Genomic DNA, 24,529 nt, shown 5'->3' with positions numbered 1-24,529 from the left:
CTCAAAAAGAACCGATTGAGCCGGTTCAACCAACTGTCGAAGTTTGCCGAGGATTACCAAGGACTCAACAAGAACCGAATGAGCCGTGGCGAAGTTTGCCGAGGATTACCGAAGATTCTGATGAGTGAGTTCACGATACTGTGCAAGCCTGAGGCGCGTACTGGAAATATGCTTATTATGACTGTTATTAATTTACATTTTATTAAAACCTGCAAAAACCTTTCTGTCGAGTGATAGTTTATTGTGCATGCATTTTATATTTAAAGTTAAGCAAAATCAAGGAGTTTATAAGACTGGTTTATTCATTCTTTATACTTTAGACACATAGAACATAGAACATATCCGCGTTTGTGCATCAATGTCTGTAATGTGTGCTGTAGGTGCGACACTTTTAGGAATCTTATCCAAGTTGTAGGCTAGTCAATATTGGTCAGTCAGTCGTATCTGAGGATCTGCGAATGAAACTGTGACCACAAACACCATTAACTTAAGTGAATTATATGGCAATAAATAGCAATATGCTTTCATACAACTAACTTTATTTTTGAATGTTTCAATATGTGTTGACACAAATAACTTATTTGAATTTGTAATTGATACAACATGGCACTGAGTTGTTAGAAAAGAAATGCGAAGAGACGTTATTGCTTGATGACATCAGGAACCGATGAATCGGCTTTTTGAACCTGTTCAACGAGTCGATCTGTCCGAAAAGAACCGGTTCGCGGAAATGAATCGGACTTTGCATCACTACCGCAAAGCACCATTTTGTTATCTTCTTTTGTGCTTCAGAAAAAAACATAGCGGTCATAAACTACACGGTGACATGAAAGTAGAGGATCCAAATGCAGTAGTTTATTGAAGGGGTAATCCACAAACATTATCCAAAGGCAGGCAAAGGTCATACACACACAGCCAATCAAAACCCATGAGGCAGAATAACAAGACCAGGAACAAAGACACAGGAGAACCAGGACACAAGGCTTAGAATTGCAGTAATGACACTTTCAAGACCTGACAATGAATGACAAACGGGCTTATATAGGGTGAGCTAACCATGCTAATGAGACACAGGTGCAAACAATGAGTGCTGATGAGACCGGGCAGAGGATTATGGGGCATGAAGTCCTTGATAGAATAGCAGAAGTCTGGGATAGAGTGCCCTCCAGCAGGTGATCGTGACAACTGCAATGTGCTGCAGAAAGAGTAAGGCTAGTACAGTATGGTAATATGCTATTCTGAACATAGCCAAGAATTAGACTACATACAAGGAAAGACACAATGGAAGTAGGGGAAAAAAGAAAGTAAGAGAGAGAGAGGGGAAGCGAGAGACAGAGAGTGAGGGAAATAGGTCATGGTTTGGGGGGGTCTGATAAGAGGCTGGTCAGGGTATATATTTAGCGAGACCTTCCTCCATCACTGACACAGCTGAGCCTAAGGGACCTCACAGATTTTATTTTGTAAGTGTGACTGAGGGGTTGACATGCCAGTTCTGACAGTCTTGATCCTAAGGGAACTTCTTAGTGTGTGTGTCTGGGTGAGACTGAGACAGGCATTCATCTAGCAGATCTGTATGGTGCATGTATTCTCAGACAAATTCAAAGTGATTGTCACAGAATTGTGACCGTGCATGGTGCTTTAACTGCAGGGTTGTCTTAATAATGCCATTCAGTGCTATGGACTGAGTCCTCTGCACTCTTGACCCAATTAGCAAGCATGTGACACGTGGCTGCCGACACAGTTCATCCCATTTTTCGGACCAGTTCCCAAAGAAATGCCGAATTTACAATTGTCTCCTTGACTTCTCCTACCAGCTTACACGGTTCACTCGCACAGATTCGTGAAGAACAGATCTGAGAACAATTTCAACATAAAAGGAAACTGCAGAAATGCACTGTGAAACTTTATTTCGAGACTAATTTAGCTTTAATCAGTTGCTTCCGCAGTTACACTTAAGCACATGCTCATTAAGGAGCGAAAAGGAAACCGAAGTGAAAAATGTGTCATCTATTTTCAGAGCTAAGCCCTCCAGTAGCTTCTCTCTGCTCCTCTTTCCTCAATGAGAAAAGGTCTTGCTATTTTCTGAATGAGGACACAGCCTTTGCTGAGGTACAGCAAACTGCAGACATCTGCACCAGCAGCAACTTTGTGTATTTATAAAACTGCATCTTCCAACCTTTAAAGAAACTTCACCTTCAGACCAGCACGTCAACATTAAATCAAAACTCACGCTGTCCTAGTTCTCTAATGTTGAAGGTCTTATGTCACAGGCCTTATAATATAGAAATGAACATAATTACAAGATGAAAACAAGAGGTTGTACTGAACTGGTCACATCCTTGGACTCGTTCATGAAGAGACTTTCATAATGCCAAAGAAGAGACCATGTTGATGTCCAACTTCAAAGGTCAATGTTTACCTCAAGTAATCCAAAAATTGTAAAGTTGGTTGCTTAAACATTTTTAAATTTCCTATTTATTTTTGAGTGGTTACATCAATGCACTGGTATTGCAATTTAACCACAGGAGCTTCCTGAATGTCATGGTCAACAGCAAATTTTGGTTATACAGACTTTTATGGAAACATCATTGTCATTATCTCAGCCCAGGATAGTCCTAGTTCCTTGGAACAAAAACTGATATATAAAGCATATGCATATGTACATTCAGTGTGCATGTACAAATTCATATGCACTGTATATGTGGATTTAGACATTTTACACATAATTTTTTCCTAGACTTAGAACTTAAGTTGAAATGTAACGATCCCTCAAAGTTCCACTTTTTAGGGTCAATGTATAACGAGAGGTGTTTGAGTCTCAGTCCTACATCTTTTTTAGGGGGGTACAAGTACAACATATGTGCAATACATTAGCAGGTGATCGTGACAACTGCAATGTGCTGCAGAAAGAGTAAGGCTAGTACAGTATGGTAATATGCTATTCTGAACATAGCCAAGAATTAGACTACATACAAGGAAAGACACAATGGAAGTAGGGGAAAAAAGAAAGTAAGAGAGAGAGAGGGGAAGCGAGAGACAGAGAGTGAGGGAAATAGGTCATGGTTTGGGGGGGTCTGATAAGAGGCTGGTCAGGGTATATATTTAGCGAGACCTTCCTCCATCACTGACACAGCTGAGCCTAAGGGATCTCACAGATTTTATTTTGTAAGTGTGACTGAGGGGTTGACATGCCAGTTCTGACAGTCTTCATCCTAAGGGAACTTCCTAGTGTGTGCGTCTGGCTGAGAGTGAGACAGGCATCCGTCTAGGAGATCTGTATGGTCCATGCATTCTCAGACAGATCCAAAGCGATTGTCACAGAATTGTGAGCGTGCTCGGCGCTTTAACTGCAGGGTTGTCATAATAGTGACATTCCTTTGCACTCTTGACCTAATTATCAAGCATGTGACACGTGGCTGCCGACACAGTTCATCCCATTTTTCGGACCAGTTCCCAAAGAAATGCCGAATTTACAATTGTCTCCTTGACTTCTCCTACCAGCTTACACGGTTCACTCGCACAGATTCGTGAAGAACAGATCTGAGAACAATTTCAACATAAAAGGAAACTGCAGAAATGCACTGTGAAACTTTATTTCGAGACTAATTTAGCTTTAATCAGTTGCTTCCGCAGTTACACTTAAGCACATGCTCATTAAGGAGCGAAAAGGAAACCGAAGTGAAAAATGTGTCATCTATTTTCAGAGCTAAGCCCTCCAGTAGCTTCTCTCTGCTCCTCTTTCCTCAATGAGAAAAGGTCTTGCTATTTTCTGAATGAGGACACAGCCTTTGCTGAGGTACAGCAAACTGCAGACATCTGCACCAGCAGCAACTTTGTGTATTTATAAAACTGCATCTTCCAACCTTTAAAGAAACTTCACCTTCAGACCAGCACGTCAACATTAAATCAAAACTCACGCTGTCCTAGTTCTCTAATGTTGAAGGTCTTATGTCACAGGCCTTATAATATAGAAATGAACATAATTACAAGATGAAAACAAGAGGTTGTACTGAACTGGTCACATCCTTGGACTCGTTCATGAAGAGACTTTCATAATGCCAAAGAAGAGACCATGTTGATGTCCAACTTCAAAGGTCAATGTTTACCTCAAGTAATCCAAAAATTGTAAAGTTGGTTGCTTAAACATTTTTAAATTTCCTATTTATTTTTGAGTGGTTACATCAATGCACTGGTATTGCAATTTAACCACAGGAGCTTCCTGAATGTCATGGTCAACAGCAAATTTTGGTTATACAGACTTTTATGGAAACATCATTGTCATTATCTCAGCCCAGGATAGTCCTAGTTCCTTGGAACAAAAACTGATATATAAAGCATATTTATATGTACATTCAGTGTGCATGTACAAATTCATATGCACTCTGTATATGTGGATTTAGACACATACTTTTTTCCTAGACTTAGAACTTAAGTTGAAATGTAACGATCCCTCAAAGTTCCACTTTTTAGGGTGTATGTATAACGAGAGGTGTTTGAGTCTCAGTCCTACATCTTTTTTAGGGGGGTACAAGTACAGCATATGTGCAATACATTTTAGGTTTGAGACTTTTTTATGGGGGTGAGAAAGTATAATTTTTTTTAGAATGCTTGCTTACTTTCAGGTATTTATGCTGGGGCACCAGATGGGAACCTCATGTATAAATAATGTAAAAAATGTTCCTAAATGCATGCATCCCTCTTTATAAATCGCAGTTCATCTTAAATTCAAGCCCAATGTGTACAAGTGCATCAACTCCACCTTCAGAATGCCCATGCAAATCTCTTTATGGTTCAGAAGAAGTACAACGACATAATTGGGCAAGGAAATCCAAGCATGCTGGTAATCGTATGTGCGTATTATTACTTTCAGTAAATCATTTACATAAATTAATGAATTTCAGTGATGTAATTATCATAGATCAGTTAAACATTGCTCATTTGTGCATTAATTATGCATAATAATATTTTTTTTATTCACTTTGGTTCTATTTTCACAAGCAACTGTTACATTTTCAAAACTCTTATACTAATATCACAACAGATCATCAAAAGTGCACTTTTTTTGCAAACATTTCAGCATATTTTCAATTGTCTTAGTACAATACACACAATCACAACGTATCCTTTTCACTACACAAAATAAGTGTTTCATCTACCCACCTTCAGAATGCCCATGCAAATCTCTTTATGGTTCAGAAGAAGTACAACGACATAATTGGGCAAGGAAATCCAAGCGTGCTGGTAAACGTATGTGCGTATTATTACTTTCAGGAAATCATTTACATGAATTAATTAATTTCAGTGATGTAATTATCACAGAGCAGTTAAACATTGCTCATTTGTGCATTAATTATGCATAATAATATTTTTTTATTCACTTTGGCTCTATTTTCACAAGCAACTGTTAAATTTTCAAAACTCTTAGTACTAATATCACAACAGATCATCAAAAGTGCACTTTTTTGCAAACATTTCAGCATATTTTCAATTGTCTTAGTACAATACACACAATCACAACGTATCCTTTTCACTACACAAAATAAGTGTTTCATCTACAGTACATAAATGTTTCATTCACAATAACTGCCTTTCATAAAGCTCTCACTATTAAACTTTTCATTTGTCTTCTCATTTAGTTTAATACATTTGTCTATCATTTAATCTAACTCATTTTAATGGTTAATCAGTGAATCGTTTGGTGCATCTATAGATTTGTATAAATATAGATTCAGTAGATATAGTTTCTATAGAACTTGTTTGCAATTTAGGGATAACCAAATAATGAATTATTTTTACACTATAAGTGATTTATCTATGATGATAACCACTATGTTGTAAGTGTGTGTGTGTACCTACTTAACCATATTTTGGGGACAAATTGGCACCCAGAAGTGAGCAAAACGTCATACCTTCATCACACCTTTTGAAAAATACTTTTACAAACATTATGGATTTTATTTGAGTTATGCAAGTTAGGTAACGTAAGTGTATTTTCTAACATGACAATTATTGCCTGTATTACTGTAATTATTTCAGCAAAAAAGGTGATTTGAAACATGCATCTTGCATTGTTTGCTCTTGAATGAACTGAAAGAAGGTCAAAAATTGAAAGAAGATCATACTGTTGTGTTTTGGTGATTAAATCAAATGTTCTCAATATATATTACAATAATCTTATGTTTTGAAACATTGATTATGCTGATGGAAAACATATATAATTGTAATGAAAGCATGCGATCAGTTTTTAAATAATGACTAGCGATGTAACAATTGTGATCAGTTTTTATTTTTGTACTAAGAGTTTTGAAAATATACACTTTGTGAAAATAGCACCAAAGCAAATAAAAAATAAAAAAAAACCTGTAATGCCTTTTATGACTGCCTATTTATCTTTACATTTGCATAAGCAACTTTGAATTAATCTAATTACTGTACACATGCTCTTTATTTGCTTTATGCATAAGAACTTCAGTTTCTGGATTAATAAATCTTGATTTGCTCCTCACTTTTAACATAGGATCCATGGAATTTAGGATAAAAAATTTTGGCATGCACTTTTTTTTAATATAAATGAGGCCCAGGTAAATTTAATTTGAATAAAATGTTAATTTCAAGGTAATCTGAATAAAATATCTCTGATAGCATTCAACTGGTCACAAATTTTGTTTAATTCTGACATGAATGTAGCATTATTGTGAATGATTTATCAGTGCATTCTATTCTAAAGAAAACAATATTCAGCAAAATGTTAAAATGTATGATTGTTTTTTTTTTTCCTCCTCTCAATTTATGTATGCCTTGTGGCCGGGTGATCCAATTAAATCAAGTCCTTAATTATTTACTACTAAGTATTCTGTTTGTTTCTGTCACATTTTGAAAGTTATATTTTTTGTTTGTTGTTTTAAATGTGTCATTTTGTTTTTAAGAACTGAATGGCAGATCACGGTGGTACAATGACGTTAATCTCAGATTGTTTCAGAAATAATTTTTAATTTTCACTCATCAAACGAAGGACTTTGAAACACTCACGTAACGTCTCCTGCGTAGTGTCGGATACGGAAATCTCGATTGAACTCCATGGTCTTGTCGGCGGGACAGAGCTGAGAGAGAGGAAAAAAAAAAAAAAAACGTCTGATTTTCAACGGTGATGACTTCAACAGGTATCAGACTGCACGTTTTTGTTTCTGTGTGCATGTAATGTGAAAGAATACTGCCCCCTTCTGACCCTACTGCTAAACTGAAGTCAGCCCACTACAAGTCTGGTCAAATGAGGTTGCAGTTTTGTTCCATAATTCATGGCAGGCCTAAAAATGTCCGCTTATGTGATCGGAGGATTGCTGAGGCAAGAAGGAATGGTATCTCTTCTGAGTGCTTACTTTCCGGGAGGTGTAGTGAGGGTGCTGGCCCAGCTTTTTGTTCATGCTGTCCAGGCAGACAGTATCTGTGACTTTCCCTGCAGTGAGACAGGCTTCATCCAGGATGGAGATGATCCCCTTATGAGGCTGCTCCACTAAATCCACTATGATCTGATTGTTAAAGTATTCGATCTAAAAGAAAGAGAAGTCCAATTTAGAGAAAAGGTGCATGGATTTTATTTCAGGTTCAGTATGGATTATTTTTGTGTATTATGCTCACATGTTGCCATGTGATACCCTCTCTCTGGTACTCGTCCTGCTCCTGTCGTAGAATAAGCTCAATGAAGAGCTGCTGTAGCTTCTCGTTGCAGTAGTTAATGCAAAACTGCTCAAAGCTGTGGACATGAAATGGGTAAGAAAGAACCAACCACTAAAACCAGTCAAAAAAAAAAAGTCCCATGTATTTGAAGAATTTTAATGCCAAACAATAACTACTCAATTCATAAATGACACTGACCTGTTGTTGTCAAAGATCTCAAAGCCATAGATGTCCAGCACACCTATAACAGTGTTTTTGCCATGCAGGGCAGGATTGTAGTCCTTCACTTCAATCACACTATTGATACGACCCACTATCCACGCAAATAATCTCTCATATAAAGCCTAAAAATGAAAGCCGTGCCTTAATGAAAACAACTAAACATATCATATGAACATATAATACAGCAAAGCCTTATTTAAAGTGGTCATACCAACATTTATCATTTCATTTCTTCCCTAAAGTTCACTTAGAACATTTTTTTGCACCAAAAACAGTTCCAAATTGTACATTTTCCACACTCCCCCGACACCTAACTGACATTACTGATGTAATGTGGGTGTTTGTGTTAATGTATTCATCCCTTTGATATCACAAAGTTTCCTAATGAGCTGTTTCTGCAGTATATAATCTTTCAAATGAAGAGCGGCTTACATAGCACATTGAACTGGTATATTTTAAAGGATGAAAGAAAATTAGATGTTTCATATGACCCCTCTAAGAATCTTTGTTTAATTAGAATAACTAGATGATGGATGAGCTACAAACAAGGAAAACTTTTTGCAGTTACCTTGGCAAAAGCGTCTCTTCCATAGCTAGCTTCCTGCTCGTTGTGTCCCTTTTCAATGACCTCACCACCTCCAGTAGCCACTGTACGGTACAGCAGTGTTTTCCTGGCATTCTCAGGCTCTGTGGACGTCAGCTCAGATATGTGCTTCACTGTATCTTCTCCGACAAGTATGACATGTTCACCATCACTTGTAAACTGAAGGTTGCCCTGAAACAATGACAAGGCAAGGCATTTAAACCAGTGGTTCCAGGTTTTTACTGTAGCATTTTTACAGTCTTTTACCGTTAAATTCACGGTCATTTTTTACAGTTTCAGTTATTGGATTTTTAAATTTTTTTTCTTATTTTATTTAATTATTTTACTATATTGGGCCTTCATATATTGCATTGGACAATCTTGAAGAAGAAAAACAAAATAGAACCAGTGCTTTAAACATCAATTTAACACTGCACTGACCACAAACAGACAGAAAAACAGAAGAAAATAATCTTCCAGAGCACTCAGTGTTGGACTGACCAGGTGTAGGATGGTACTGAGGATCTTGTAGATGGAGATGATCTCTTCAGCAGTGAAGCCGATCACTTTTAGTGCTGCCATCACAGCTTTGTGGCATAAGGAGTCATTATTGGACGCCTGTGAAGATGATTTGGAATGACAGAGAGACAGAAAAAGATAGAGACTAAGAAACATAAAAACATTGTATGGTACATTTCGTATAGTAATATTAGTCATGGGTATACAGAAGCTCTATAGGAGAGCAGAATGCAATTCATTCAGTCTCGAATGCTTAGTCTGTGCAAAGCTGTGTGTTCATAAACTGTGATATACTCATAGGATAAGTACGTACAAGTGTGACGGAGGCTCCTTGACTGGTGTAGGCATATTGTGCAGGATCTCTCTGCAGATACAAAGACTTCAGCAATTCATCAGATCCTCCCCGTAACACCTGCATAAACAGAACATAGAAATACTGATCTATGTGTTTTGTTTGTTAAAAACGGAATAACAATTCTTGCAGCATTTGGTACTCCTGAAGTAATGTTGTAATCTCATTCACCATAACCTGTTCGGAAGATCTCACCTGATAAAATGAGTGGAAATTTCTCTCTCCCTCCTGCTGCTGGACAACTCTTGACTGTAAGTACAGCAAAGTATCTGTGTTAATTGTCTTTTCGGTATTATACAGTCGGCCTATTGATATGACTCTCAATCCACCCTAATAATCTCTAAAAATACAATTGAAAGCCAGCCAGAAGTAAAGGCAGCATGGTATTTGTGTTACACTTAACCCCCCAAAAGAGGCCAATTCACATAAACAGCACAAAACTAAGCAGTTTTATTTTTATAAATATTATTTTAGAAATGTTTCAACTGTTTCGACAGCTCTATGTCAGTATTTTAAGTCTTTTCACGTATTCTCAGAGTAGAAATTATACGTGTGACCAGGGGCGGATTTAGTGAATTGGGGGCCCCAGGTAAAATATAGGAATGGGGCCCTATACATTTGCACACATTTTCCTAGATCAACCTTGAGGTTCCATTTTGTTGTTTTCAGCGTAAGCCTGTGTGCAAAGGCTGTCTAATTCTAAACTTTAAAATACATTTATTTTTAGTTGTTTTAACTACAAATTTAAATAAAACTGAAAAAAATAATGAAAAGGCAATTATACATTTACACACCTAAAATACATATATCAAGAGCATGCTCACAGATGAGAACAAAACAGCGTTGGATGAAGTGGATTAGAACCCTGCACGGGTCTCAAATATAGGCCCTAGCCCGTCATTTTTCCCCTTCTCCTCTATATGAAAAGCATTTTAGGGGGCCCTTGGCTTTTGGGGGCCCAAGGCGGTCGCCTACCTTTGCCTAATGGGTAAGTCCGCCCCTGGGTGTGACAGGGTAAGCACCTCTCTTTTATTTTTTTACCAATATTTATTAACATTTCTGCAGAGCACTGATGGCTTTTTATTGCCAATGTAATATAACGAAAATATAAATAAAGAACAAAAGCAGATTAACTATGAGCGCTTTCAGTTGTTATATCTCAGCTTGCAAAAAAAAATGTGCTGGGAACATTTCGCTAACGTTCGTTATGAACGTTATTTCTTTGTTACATTACTTAAAACGAACATTCCAACTAAAACGATTCAAAAGAAAAGCATTTTATAAATGATGTAAAAATAATGTTTTAGTGCTAACGTTTTGAGAACATCATTAAACGACTAGATAACGACTATTCTATTAACGTCACTGTTCTGAGAACGTTCCTTATTAGCTTGGGATCATATCAGATGGGAGAAAACATCTTAGAACGTTATTATTTAGCACTTATTACAGACTTATAAAAATAACAAGCATATCACAAAACTGTCCCCATTTAAAATAATAATAATAATTGTTTGGGTGCCATATGTGGATATAACGGTTTGAACAAACCAGACAAAGTTAAACAATAACCTGCACATGACAACAAAGCCCTGCACATTCAGTAAAAACACTCTAATATTGATCTAGCTGAGACCTAGCTGAAAAATGGGCTGCTGTATCCTTTTTTAATGAAACTGTGATCACCACATTCAAATTGAACAATTATTATTTTATGAGGCAATGTCAAGTTTCATTCATATGTCATGTTTATGATGCGTTTTAATGTGTACTGATACGATCCTGAAGGTCTCACCTTCTCCAGCAGGTAGTTGTTGATGTGTCCTCCCGTGGGGTCTCCGTTAAAGTTGAAGTTGATGTCCATGTATTTGCCGAAGCGGCTGGAGTTATCATTGCGGTTGGTCTTTGCATTTCCAAAGGCCTCTAACACACAGTTGGATTTCAGGAGCACGTTCTTCACACTGTGGTAGGACGCAAATACAGTAATAGTCAAAAAATAATGTATAAACAAACGTGTGTTTTTCAGGGTACACGTATATGGAACGCAATAAGAAACTCAACATCATAGTGCCATCTAACGGTAGAAGATGTTCAGCCTTCATCCCCAAATAAACTTTACAAAATAGTCCATTAAACATGAGCATTTGACATTTTCTTTTCAAACATTTCATTTTCATACAAATCTGTTTTTGCTATACTATTGAGTAACAAAAGCAATAAAATGCTTTTATATAAATAAATAAATAAAAATTAGCCCTTAAAGTCCAGAGCTGTCAGTATTCTCCAGGAAACTGACCTCTCGACCTCTGCCCTCTGGCTAGGGTTGGTGATCGCTGCAATGTACTGCATAATGTACTTGCTTGCCTCAGTCTTGCCTGCTCCACTCTCACCTGAAACACAAGGAAATTTGTATGAAACGGTCTAATCCAGACTTTGTTTGTAAAGTCTTTGTTTATCAGTTTTTTTCTTCCCTAGTCAGAGGCACAGTGGACAAACTCTCTCGTACACGGTTCATCACAGAGTATAATGTCACCGTTGCTCCTAACAGTTTTACAGATGCGCTAAAAGCAGCATGGAAGAAGTATGGAAGAAATGAAAGCAAAAATAAGATTTTATATAGGCCCCGGTTTTTAATGAACTTTTCCACGACATTCTAATTTATTGAGATGCACCTGTATAGGTCTTGGCTTGATTTTGATCGAAATGATGTTACACCTGTTTGTTCTTCGATTCTGCTTGAAGTATATCAGGGCATAATATTTCAAGATGAACACATACTGGAGTGAAGCAGTTTAGCTTTAGTTTATTACCCATACTTAGTTCTTAAAAAATCATGTTAAATCATGTATCAAATATGATCCATCAGGCATTTGAGGATCTCTCAGTCATCATTTTGTTTCACTGCATTATATGTTTTTGCCCTCCATAATAAGAACTACAGAGCTTTGATCATTTAAATCTCATATAATATTGAGAGATATAGTGATGACTGATATTTATATGATTTTATGTAAATAGTCTGCTATACTGTTATAAAGATCTCATTGACTTACATTACAAGCTATCAACATTTCATCTTAAATTTAGGCCATTTAAATATCAGCAACTGCACCAAAATGCATTTTTCCCCCTCTTTGAATATAAGCTCCATATTCTCACTATATCACACTATATGAGCCATAAAAGCCTGATGTATAAAATATGATACTCAACAAAAACATTTTTTAAATATTTTGTCTAAAGGTTCAATAGACTATCATTTGATATGTCAGGCTTAAATATTTTACTATTTTCATTGTGCATTTGTGCATTTTCTTTCTGGTTATCCAGTTTGATTATTGTGTTGTTGTTCATTGTGCAATTGTTGTTTTATTCAGCAGTGATTGTGTGTTTAGTAGCTGCTGTACCTGAAATGACGATGCATGTGTCTTTGGCTCGTCTCTTCATGGCTTTATAAGCAGCGTCTGCGACAGCATACAGGTGAGGTGGATTCTCATACAGTTCTCTTCCCCTGTAGTCCTCAATGACCTCCTTCCCATAGATATCCAACTGTCTGTACGGATTGACTGATACCACTACTTCTCCAATGAAAGTGTAGATGCGGCCTTTCTCAAACCTGAAAACAGCAAACAATACTGTGAACAATGTCAAGTTCAACAGCAGAAACAGCTTTAACAATTAACTCATTGTTTTCATCATAGTGCTGGTTTGGTTTAGTTCCTGATAAATGAACAGACACAAAGAACAATTGATGGATGCATTGAGTATTACTGTAAGGTGTGGTGGGATTCAGTTAATCATAAATCATACTTAGAGGTTTAAGATGAAGTTACAGATAGGAGTACATCCTGAATTTGTGTCAACATTAATATAATAAAACACCACAAACAGCATCCCTTTTTACTCTATCAAATATCATAATACAATTGGAGAGCATTACACCAAATACACAAAATAATGTTCTTTTTAGCAACATCATATGACCCATTTAAATTTAAACAAGGGGAAACAAGTGTCATAACGACGTTCATTTAGGTATATGTGCCACAGTATGTTTCTCAATGTCACACGCTTGTATTCAGCAGGAAGTGATACGGGGCTGGGAAGTGAGAACAGGAAGTGCAGTGGGGCTCAAGATGACTCACTTTCTGAATTTCAATCAACATAAAATATAGTGTAATCTTGGTTAAACAAACATATCCACTAGCACGCTATCTCTTCCTCCTGCTGTACAGCTAAAATATATAGACATCTGTCCGAAGTTAAAATGCATTAGTCAATATAGCCGATACATTCTTTATAGTCTTTCAAAACAAGCACATTCACATTAATGTCTACACATAATTCATAATATTTAAGGATTGAATTTGTAAGATGCCTTCCCTCAGCATATTGTGAACTTAGTAGTGTTTTGATGTATGAATGTGCGGTACAGTCACATGAGGCCTGGTCATACATCAGCTGACAAAATGCACAGAATGGACAAGAAATTAATAAATTTTTTCATGAGGTTTCAGAGGCATAAGAATCTGTGGCAGACAAAACAAGTGTGCAGTGAAACGTCAAACACTTTTTAACATCACACTCATAAAGAGTCTTGCGAAAAGGTCATCTGATTCACCCCGGTTTAACCGATGACATCACAGATGAGGGACTCCGGTGCAAATGCTGCCTGTTAAACGAAAGGAGAACTAGAAACCTTTGATTTCATCATCGGAACTGCTAAGATTCGACTGGCTGGCTACGATCAGCTGTTGCAAGACATGATAAGATGTAAATTTTTGTCTCTTAAGCAGTTGATGTCAGCCACTTAAATTGATATTTCAGCTATGAGCGGGAAAGTCAAAAGTGAAATGACACATGGTTCCCCCTCCACTTTTTTCAGAAAATGTGTCATTTTCTCGTCACTTCATTTGTCTACCGAGAAGGGAGTGGTCAAAATCAAAAAGGCACTAAAGACATAAAGCGAGACTTTAAATTCTCACTTTTGAAAGTGAAACAGATTTCACAAGCAAGTTCTAGAGATAAAAATTATTTTATCAAAGCTCTCAAATTGAGTTTAAGCTTAACTCAACATCAACACCAAGTATCCTCTTTGAAGGCCATATTCACTGCTGTCTTGTCAGGTTATTTGTAATAGTACATAATGTCCATTGAATCTTTTTACACACCACCACTTGTTGAAAACTGTTCTCTCTTACCTTAACCTCAAGTTCTCCATAAACTGCTCCATGGTCACCTCGTCTAGAAGCACAAAGTCTGACTTTCCGTACTCAAGGCCCTCCAGCTCCGCCATCCCTGCAGGAGTCTATCTGATGGATGAATGGATGGAGAGAAAAGTGGAAGGTGATGAGAAAGACACAGAGACCCAGCACTGACTGCCGTCCTCTCGAAGCCGGTAGAGGAGACGAATGTGGAGTGGGTGTGGCCTACATCTCAGTCTTTGCATGATCCGAGGCTGTGCTGAGTGAAGTCAGTGATGACTGCGGTCTGCAGGCTCCAGCATGTCATCCTGTTCAAGAGAACCTCTGCATATAGATGTGCGTATTTTTGTACACATGTAGAAGGAACTATCTTTAAACAAGAGTATTATTTTGCATCTTGCTGAGCTACCACAGGCCCTGAAAGCAGCCACAGCGAAACCTCAACTAACCCTCTGTCCTGCTAACTAAGCCTTTTTATTTGATTTTTTTTTGCTCAATCCTTCGTCATTCATAGCCTTCCCCATATTTGTAGAGTGTAAATGAACTATAAAGCCAAAACACAGTTTGGCTTTTTAAATGTACAATATTGTTTAGTCAAACAAAAATTGAGTATTTAATGAAATAAGCTACAAGTGATCATTATCTTATAAGAGGATGAATGGCATTTCCGAAAGCCCACCCTCTTCCTCTGGTCCTGCAAACATGGGGGAGTGCGGATCATAGACTCCTGTCAAGAATGAGATCTTTCACATAGTCTGCCCACATACACTAATCTAGGATCTGTTCCATTCTTGCAAAACCTACTCACAACCATAAACAACAGTACCAAACAAGATACAGACAGACAGGAAAGGACGCACAGCACACCATTTATGGAGAAATAAAAGGGGTGCCGGGAACAATTGTGATACCAATCAGCAGAGCTACTATCAGTTAAATACTATGGAACAATCCAAATGAACATGTTGTTTCTGGTCAATCACAGTATTGCAAATTGCATGCTATTAAATACATGTACAACTACAAATTCTCTTCACTTAATGCGGTAGTTGATAATTGGCAACCAGAATATAAATGCATTTAAGTTTAAAGGTAAGACATTTGACGGCTGAAAGTTCAGGTCCATGACAAAACTTAATTTACTGCTCTAAAGCCATAAGGTTATGTCATTATGTCTGCTGATTCAAGACTATTCCACTTTTACACATTGAACGGGTATTGACAATAAAAAGAAAGAATGGTTTAGGTAATGAGTAACGCCTTATTCAGTTTCTTGTAGAGAATGTTTGTGTGATTACAATATTTTGAAGAACATGGGAAATCAGAGAATGAGCTGATATGAGTCAGTAGTCACTCTACTTTTATAACTAATGTGCAACTAATACAAACTTCACAGATAATTGAATACAGATTAACGTTCAATGCCTTTTGATTACAATTACCACTTGTCCACATTACAGTAATGCCTAAAATAATTCACATCCCTAAAAATAATCATTCAAATAGCTAAAAATAATATTTTGTTAACACAACCAATGAATCATAATGACCACTGTGGAAATTCCTAAATAGCAAACCACAGGTAAATAAAAAAAAATTAGGGGAATTTTAGTATGACAGAAATCTGTATCTGATAGAAATACTCAAATAGACATCATCAATTAATACAATGTTAAATAAAATAAAATAAAATAAAAAACGGTGTTTCATAAATCTACAGGAAAAACAAAAGCACTCATTAGTGTATTTCTCACATTCTATCATTTTTAACACAAAAGCCTGGGTTCTTGTTTCATTTTTTCTAACAGGGAGGGGCTCAGCCCCTAAATCAACCACAGGGCCTGCCTCACTTCCTGTAGAATGCAGAAAAAGACACTTCCTCATCGAGTCTCCATGGTAATGACCGAGAGTCTTGACAAATCAGCAGTGCAGGAAAAGACTGAACATCGAGTGGAGTGCAAATACTGAAAAATATATCAGACAGGTGAACAACAGCTAAAATAAGTTCTTCGTCATATGAGACAAAAACTGCAAAGCATTCACAATGATTGTTGCAAAGTGCTCAAGAGTGAGTACAAATGAAATAGATGTGTTTAGGCCAGGGGTGTCCAAACCTGTTCCTGGAGGGCCAGAGTTTAGCTCCAACCCTAAACACCTGAACCAGCCCGGTTTAGGCAAATAGCATTGTCAGCATAGAGTCTCGTCCCTTTCTTAAAGTAGAGGTAATCGCAAGGTCTCTGACCAATTTTATTTAAGTTCTGTGTTTTACAGTGGATGATAACTTGATGTGATCAGTCTGTGCCATAAGCTAAATTATTGATGTACTGGATTCAGTCATTTTTTTAAGCGTGACTTTGTATTTTTTAAAAATTTATCAACAGAAGCTGAAAAAAGAGGAGGTATTATTTTAGGGAGTTTTTGTCTAGATGTCTGAACTTCTTGAGAGGGTGTCAAATCCTGCTGATCAGAACTTGATGCTTCTTGGTTTGCTCTGCTTTGATTTTTGTGTTGTAACCGAGAGGCGCTGTGTGCCCTGATACGTGGTGTAGAGGATTTAGTGGGCTTGCGACCTCTTTCCTGTTGTACTACTTGCTGCAACTGAGACTCCGTTCGGGAATGTGAGGCAGAGGAGCTACTAACAGTAGTAGTGTCCACGGCATCAGGACTTTGCCCTAAGTCTGTGTTCTCCTCTCTGGCCCTTGTTTTTGGTCTTGGCAAGGACCTGCTGCGTCGCAGATTGTTCTTTGTAAAGTGTCCTGGCGGAGCATTATCAACCTCCTGTCCAAGAAGCTTTTCCTTCGCTTCATAACTGTCTTTAGAAGACCCCACCACTTTAATAATGTCACTTTCCTGCCTAATTAAAACATTGTAGATCCTTTGGAACGAGTAAGCGTTCTGGAAAATGTGTCTCTGCTGACTGGAGTCAAGTTTTTTCAGGTCTATTTCATGCGTACATAGAGATGATCTCATCTCGTGCATGAATTTAGACATTTTTTTAGCTGCTTCCTCACAGGCTCCTCCCAAGACTTTAACCTTAACAACCCCTGAATCATCTTCATGATTAATCTTAGTGTGGTAATCTGATTGTATTTTTTCAATAAACGATTCCTTAAAGTGCATTACGTATTTAAACACATCTGGTTCCACATGAAAGGAATCCTCCGTTTTCCGTTTGGGAGATGAGAGATTCCGCTGCCGAATGCTCGTGCTGGAATCCTCATAGCTCCCGGTGGGACTGCTGAAGGAACTTTCTGCGCTTGAACTAACATCCAGTGGAGAGGCAGCTTGCATGAGTGCCTGCCTGTTTGGGGACTCTGGGGATCTTGAGTTTATTCCAGAAGATGGGTTTCTGCCCGCAGCATACACTGAGTGGCCATTGTTGTGACTGTGCCTCGATGTGGAATGAGATCTAGATTCATAATCACTGGAGCCAGCTCTTAAGACAGAGTCAGACGAGTAGCCATTAGAGTATTGCGAAGGTGTTCTTCTTTGAGGGTGGATTTCTTGAGCCAGAAGATGCATGAGTTTGGGATGGATGCGTTTTAAGTTAAGAAAGGTTCCCTGCAAATGCAGCTGTCCCAGGCTGGTCTCTGACACCTGAAAGCCGTTGCTATGAAGAATGTCTCGGATCTTTCTCTGACTGGAGAACATCTTCACATTGAGGAATGCTTCAGCTGGCGTGTCCAACTGAAAAATAATAATAATAATAATAATATGAACATAAGCATGTTAAGGAAATATCTTTTTCATGCCTCACTTTTAGGCTGTTATTTATTTAGTTTGTGCAGTGCTGGTCCTATTTAATCACTATATGATTTCAACGTTACGGTAATATCTGGATTCAACATTTGAGGAATACTTAATGATTAATATGTATGTAATTACAGTTTCAGATTTGAACATCATGCAGTGCGTGTGGCGGGTAATGACATGTGTACTACATATTAGTCTTGACAAAACAAAGCAATGAAGTAATTAGTTCAAAATTAGAAATGCTCCATGATGAAATGTAACTTTCAGTTTGTGTCAATACACATCAGTAATCAAAACGTTCTGATACGTGTTTGAATGCAAAAGAAATAAACACATTCCTGTTCAGCCAGTTCTTCTGACCCCTATCAGTGCTTTAAAAACACTGCCCATTAATCTAAAATGTCAACATTTGGAGAATTATTACTGATTTATTTTCATTAGTTTACATAAGCTATGAGTAAACTATATTTATCTTGTTTAGGTTTGTTTGTATGTAAATCAAGCATCTGGAAAATCATCAGCTGTGTGTTATAGTTTTTCTGACACCTAGATGGTGCCAGAGCATTACTTTCAGAAATAATTTCTTAGCAGTCAACCAAAATTTGGATTCAATTTAACATAATTGTTCTTACTGCCAGCTTAATGTGTTTTGTTTTTCGGCCTTCAGTCGTTTAGACTTGTTAATTGATTAATTATATTTTATTTCTTATAGTTTATAGTTATGTTTATATGTCTTGTGTAAATTCTTCTTGTGTAAATACTTTTATCTTTTGATGTTTTATCTTCTGGGGCCCCAAGACTTTAGGAAAATGGCAATTATTAAAAATGTGCAGTGACTGGATTATGGGAGGAATGCTGCATACTAAAGTTGTAAATCACATAATTCTGTGTGATTCAGTGAGGTTAACCAATGAAATGTCTTACTTTAGGCTGATGCATCTTTTTAACATCCAGTGGGTAAAACTGACTATCCAGTTCCAAAACATGATTATGTTCCAAGACCCCTGGTACTAAGATATTGAATTAGAAAAAAAAGAAATGTTAGTCATGCAATATGATGTTATAGTAAGGTATAATTAAAGAACAAAATATCAACGCATAGTATCATACCTTCTTCTTCTTCAAAAACAACATAAGCCTGGCCTTTGTTGGAGGTGGGATAAATCACTATTAAAACCTCTCCGCCATTGTTACTTGGCCTCAGAAAGTGCATGGTTAATTTGTCAATCATTTTATTACCGGAGTAGTTGTCTGGAAGTCCATTCACTTCAATAACCATTTCCTTCATGTCCATCTTAACACTAAAACAATAAATAGTGGGGGGGAGTTACAAATGATAAGTTATTACAACACAAAATGAAGTAACATGTTTTTTTTTCTAGTCTTCCTAGAAGCCAGTATGTCTGTCAACCACTGTCATTATGCCTAAAGCTCACACAGATATCTCACAAGAAAAAAATGTTTGGCTGAATGACACTCTGTCTACACCTAGAGGACTACGGAGAAATGTTGAAAAGGGGCTTAAATGCTATGCCTGAATGCGAAAGCCACACCTCCTCATCATCATATCGGGTGAAAGAACAATGAAACAAAAAAAAATGAATAAACAAGAATAGATGAAAACAGACAAAATATGAATACACAAATACATGTAAAAAAATTTAATTAATGCATTTGTACAGACATAAAAAAGTAAATAAATAAATTTTAAAAATACATTTATTACAAAAGGCCATTCGTTCATTTACTTATTTATTTAATTTAATATATTCCAATTTTAGGTCTATATTCTTCTATAATGCAAGCAAACAAGCCAGAACGAACAAAACTATAAATGCAAGGGCTAGACTGTAGACGGCTTAAGCGGTTAAGAATCGGTTTGGTTGTTGCCCAAAATGTGTGTAAATCGCAAAATACAGTTTCTGATGACTAAAACAGACAGTTGCTGGACATCTTTGAAGCTTTCTCAGTGGAGCACCAAACACAGAAAACTTGTTTTACAACTGGCGTTCCACCATAACGTCAGGATCAGGAATACAACGTAATTTAACGATAATGTACAGCGATTGTTGAGGAATGTTACGCTTAGAAATGTATAAAAACGTACCTGTTGAGGATTATATAAATGCGTTCGCCAGGGTGAGATACTGCAGCAAACAGACTCGACAGTCCTTCGTTCTTAAGTGTAAGTGTAAGTGAAAGTGAAACTGCGCAGTGCTCCACGGAAACAAGGGGGCGTGTCGGCGTGCACTTGAAAACAATATTGAGTATAATAATGATCTTTAAAAAAGCATCATATGACCCCTTTAAATTATCTATAATCGCCTACTTACATATGCAGAACATACATAAAATAAAAACACATGGGAAAATCACGATAAGACCACAATTTAGAAAATACAATCAACCAGCATCAACAGTATAGGCCTACAACAAAAGAATAGCTATTTAAAATATTTTTATATCCAAAGCTATTTACAAATGAGTAACACCACAAGCATTTAATCACATCACAACCATGTTGTAAGTTCTCTCTGTTTGCTGTGTTTGAAATGTTGCATGTAATCCTGAAATTCACTGTCAGTTTGTTTTGTAATCAGCTTTTTCTAGTCAAGTTCAGCCAACATTTAGTTTGTCTAAAAACCTCTAAGGTGGCTTTTTACAGTGTTATAAAAATCTGTGGCTGGACATTCACCAGTCACAGGGGAGGATTACTGGGTAGCCACAGTCGTATTGTATGTATTAAATACTCCTCCCTTAAATGACTCAAAAGTGTCATTGGGAATCATAAGGAAAGACTAATGATGACTGAAGGTATCTATTTACAGATAAAGCAATAATAATGATTTATTGTTATAAATGCTGTGGAGAAATATAGCTGTTACCTTTTCACAGAGCATACAGGCATTCCTCCATGTATTTACTTAGTATTACTGTTAATGCTTAAATAAATGAAACAATATTTTTAAAAACTGCCTTGTCACGTCTGTAATATCCGGAGGCATTTTAATGTTGCAGCCAATGACAAAGTAACCATAAACATCTCTACTCAGGTCAAAGAACAACACTGAGATCAAAGTTGATTCTGACACAACAACATTCATTGACTTTAAGAACTTTCAGCTGCACTGAAGAATCTAAGACCAGTTAATCATTAATTCCTTTTACAGCTGCATCTGAAGTAATGTGCGTAGTTTCCTCTGAAACACCAGATAGAAGTAACCAGATACAGTGATTAAAAGGCGTTTTTCCCCTCCTCACCTTTCCAGAAGACGCAATATTTTTGTACTGTATAGTTTTAACATGACACCATGGCCACCAGAAAAATTATCTCAGCAGAAACTGATTTGAAGACAGTGAAAAGGTAAGAGAACATTAAGAGTTGTTCCTTGTTTTTAAGGTAAGTAAAAAACGGAATTGATTCACCATGAAATAAATATCAGCTGCATATCATGTAATCATGTAATGCATTCAGCTTTGAATTATGATTCAGGTTGGGATTTTATCTGAATATTGTCAACCTAACCTGTTTTGTGCTTCTACCTTTGAACTGTAAAAATACTTCTTAAGACAAAAGAGGGAGGTTTGGGTGGAAGGAAGTGATTTAGTGAAACCGTGTTTGTGTTTAGTCTGATTCAGAATGAATCTCCTGAACGTAGACGTGTGTCTCTGAAGAGTACTGCTTCAATGTGTGACCCACCTATGTTGAGTGAGAAAGACTCTCTTGTTGATGTAAGGTGAGGACAGTTTAGAGGATTAAATAAGTTAAGACTTAATCACACACACACACACACATATATATATATATATATATATATATATATGGAAAATATAAATGAAATAAATATGCACTGAACAGCATATTTTGTATACTAATATTAAGTTAAAATGATTATTCAGGTTTGAATTTGATATAAATAGTGACATCATAACCTGTTTTATCCTTTATACTGACTTTAAAGATTTAGTGACAAACCATGAAACCATGTTGTATTAGTCTGACTCTGAGAGAATGTCCTGAACCGAGCTGTTTGTCTATGAAGAGTGAAGCATCAATGGGTGACCCACCTGAAATAAACGAAACAGACTCTCTGGCTGATGTAAGGTGAGTACAGTTGAGGATTACATCCTTAAATCAGATTTTATTACTAGAGCTGGAGGAGTGTGACAGTGGTTGGTTCCCATCTGGTGCTGGTTGTGTCATTCACATGCACATTTAGCAGAAGTGTAATGCCTACTAAAGTGCAAGCATAAGTGTCATGCGTAAAGTTGATCCAACATTTTAGGCTAGTGGATTTTGAATGTAACTTCCATCCATCCATCCATCCATCCATCCATCCATCCATCCACCCTTACACATTTACACTCACACTTATGGACAAATTTAGTGCCCATATACACTGCCTGGCTTTTAAATAAGCAAATACCAAAGAGTTTAGAATTTAATAATTATTGCAGTGATCAACATGTTGTTTCTGGCATATTGTGTGTTTGGCAACATTTTGTATTAATCCTAACCCTAACAACCATGTTGGAAGACAAGCCCATGCATATCCTAGGATGACAATACCAGGCTCAGTTTGTGAAAAAGTGGTTCAGTGAGCATGAGGAATCATTTTCCTGTAGGAATTGGCCACCACAGAGTCCTGAGCTTAAAGGCAGAGTAAGTGATTTCTGGTAGTCAATGTTGATATTTGAAATCACCAAAACAAACACGCCCCTACCCCAAAAGGGTCTTGCCTCTATTCTGATAGCTCCGCCCCACATATACGTACGCAACCCAGGCAACGATTAGTTCTGTGAAACAAAGCAAAACCAATGTTACACCGTGTCTACGGACGTGAGCGGCGCGGCGCAACAAATCCCCGACAGAAAACTGCTGCCGGGTTCTATTTATGACGTGCTGACACAAATTTCAAATGGTTTTCAACGGTCGTTTGATCGCGTCCAGTGTAGGCAGACTTTAGCTGTTGTAGACACGGTGTTACTCACCTATTGAGAAGAAACAAAGCAACCTCGGCGTCCGATCGCAGGCCTCCGCTCCTTGAGTTCTCTCCACCGCTGGAAAGCTGATCCGATATTTACATGGGTCCTACTTCTTGCCTTATCGTTCCACAGACGTTTTCCTCTTGTTTTTTATCCGCCATCTCTATCTTTCTGTCGCTCGGCTCGGCTAATGTCCATCCCATGCACTGAAAGCTCTCTCCTCCACATCACGAGTAGACACGCCCCTTATTGCTGATTGGCTACAAGTTTGTTTTGCTATTCGGCCCAAATCAGTTTTCTAAAGTGTTTTTGAAAAATCACATACCCTGCCTTTAACCCTATTGAAAGTCTTTGGGATGTGCTGGAGTCGCTTTACAGAGTTGGTTCAACTCTCCCATTGTCAATACAAGATCTCGGCCAAAACTGAATGCAACTCTTGATGGAAATAAATGTTGTGATGTTTCATAACGCCTGTTTCACACATGCTCCATCTGCAGTGCGTATGCGGTTCATGTGCGTTACGTATGCAGTGCAGAAGCAGCACAGACTGATTGTGCTTTCACACAGGACGAGTTTGCAGTCCGCTACTGATCCGCGGCTGTTTAGGCACAAACACAACATTTATCCATTATTTTGATTTCAAATCCAAACGATGTTTCTGAAAAAGCTTTTTCAGCATTGTGATCCTCTTTTATCACATATTAGTTTAAACTCAATAAATATAAACAACATTGCCTATTATTCATGCATTTGACTTGTAGGTTCGTGTAGCTCAAGCAAGTGGCAACACATTTAAACACAGCATATAGCCTACATTTATTACGTTAAAGGGTTACTCCACCCCAAAATGAAAATTATTCATAAAATTATTCAAAATTGTCATTAATCACTTACCCCCATGTCGTTCCAAACCCGTAAAAGCTTCGTTCGTCTTCGGAACACAATTTAAGATATTTTGGATGAAAACCGGGAGGCTTGTGACTGTCACACTGACTGCCAAGTAAATAATGTTCTATATATAATAATGTTCTGTGTCAGCCGCACCACACGGATATGATGTTTTCGTTCAAATCAAAGCGTAAATAAACATAGAAAATGTATCCCTTTTGGTGCAGCTGACACAGACAAGTAGAACAGTATACGCAGTTTACGCTCAATGGATATTCTCTCCAAAACGGCGCTACGGTGATGCGGAGGAGACGAATTGTTGAATAAAGTCGTTATTTTTGTTTTCTT

The 24,529-nt window shown here is 37.3% G+C and overlaps 2 protein-coding genes across 2 annotated transcripts in view; both read right to left on the bottom strand.

The window, feature by feature from the left end:
* The window catches only part of LOC107731552 (unconventional myosin-Ig-like), a 64,103-nt gene extending 49,457 nt beyond the window's left edge, over positions 1–14,646 (bottom strand). Inside the window, exons 1-12 of the mRNA XM_016542668.1 lie at positions 14,552–14,646; positions 12,758–12,966; positions 11,647–11,740; positions 11,146–11,311; positions 9,546–9,599; positions 9,312–9,410; positions 8,981–9,097; positions 8,465–8,671; positions 7,873–8,018; positions 7,636–7,750; positions 7,377–7,547; positions 7,030–7,100 (exon numbers count right to left, since the gene is read on the bottom strand). Of these exons, the coding sequence (XP_016398154.1) occupies positions 7,030–7,100; positions 7,377–7,547; positions 7,636–7,750; positions 7,873–8,018; positions 8,465–8,671; positions 8,981–9,097; positions 9,312–9,410; positions 9,546–9,599; positions 11,146–11,311; positions 11,647–11,740; positions 12,758–12,966; positions 14,552–14,646 (1,544 nt within the window). The remainder of the gene's footprint in view (positions 1–7,029; positions 7,101–7,376; positions 7,548–7,635; positions 7,751–7,872; positions 8,019–8,464; positions 8,672–8,980; positions 9,098–9,311; positions 9,411–9,545; positions 9,600–11,145; positions 11,312–11,646; positions 11,741–12,757; positions 12,967–14,551) is intronic.
* A 1,617-nt stretch (positions 14,647–16,263) lies between these two features.
* Positions 16,264–20,477, bottom strand: LOC107731558 (uncharacterized). Its single transcript, XM_016542675.1, has 4 exons — positions 20,415–20,477; positions 19,418–19,608; positions 19,232–19,317; positions 16,264–18,241 (listed from the first exon to the last, which is right to left on the bottom strand). The coding sequence occupies exons 2-4, from the start codon at positions 19,599–19,601 to the stop codon at positions 16,889–16,891; spliced, it is 1,623 nt and encodes a 540-aa protein (XP_016398161.1). The 5' UTR covers positions 19,602–19,608; positions 20,415–20,477; the 3' UTR covers positions 16,264–16,888.
* Between the last annotated feature and the right edge of the window lie 4,052 nt (positions 20,478–24,529).

The sequence above is a fragment of the Sinocyclocheilus rhinocerous genome, unplaced genomic scaffold (assembly GCF_001515625.1).
Source record: "Sinocyclocheilus rhinocerous isolate Xijiao unplaced genomic scaffold, SAMN03320098_v1.1 scaffold429, whole genome shotgun sequence".
Classification (NCBI taxonomy): Eukaryota; Metazoa; Chordata; class Actinopteri; order Cypriniformes; family Cyprinidae; genus Sinocyclocheilus; species Sinocyclocheilus rhinocerous.
Note: the sequence above shows the minus strand (reverse complement) of the source record. Positions and strands in the feature narration are given on the sequence as shown.

Excerpts from the sequence above, each read along its gene's own strand:
- LOC107731558 (XM_016542675.1), bottom strand. The coding sequence starts at position 19,601 with ATGGACATGAAGGAAATGGTTATTGAAGTGAATGGACTTCCAGACAAC. Across the intron at positions 19,318-19,417 it reads TGTTTTTGAAGAAGAAGAAG|TACCAGGGGTCTTGGAACAT; the intron begins GTATGATACTAT and ends TCAATATCTTAG. Across the intron at positions 18,242-19,231 it reads AAAAGATGCATCAGCCTAAA|TTGGACACGCCAGCTGAAGC; the intron begins GTAAGACATTTC and ends ATTATTTTTCAG.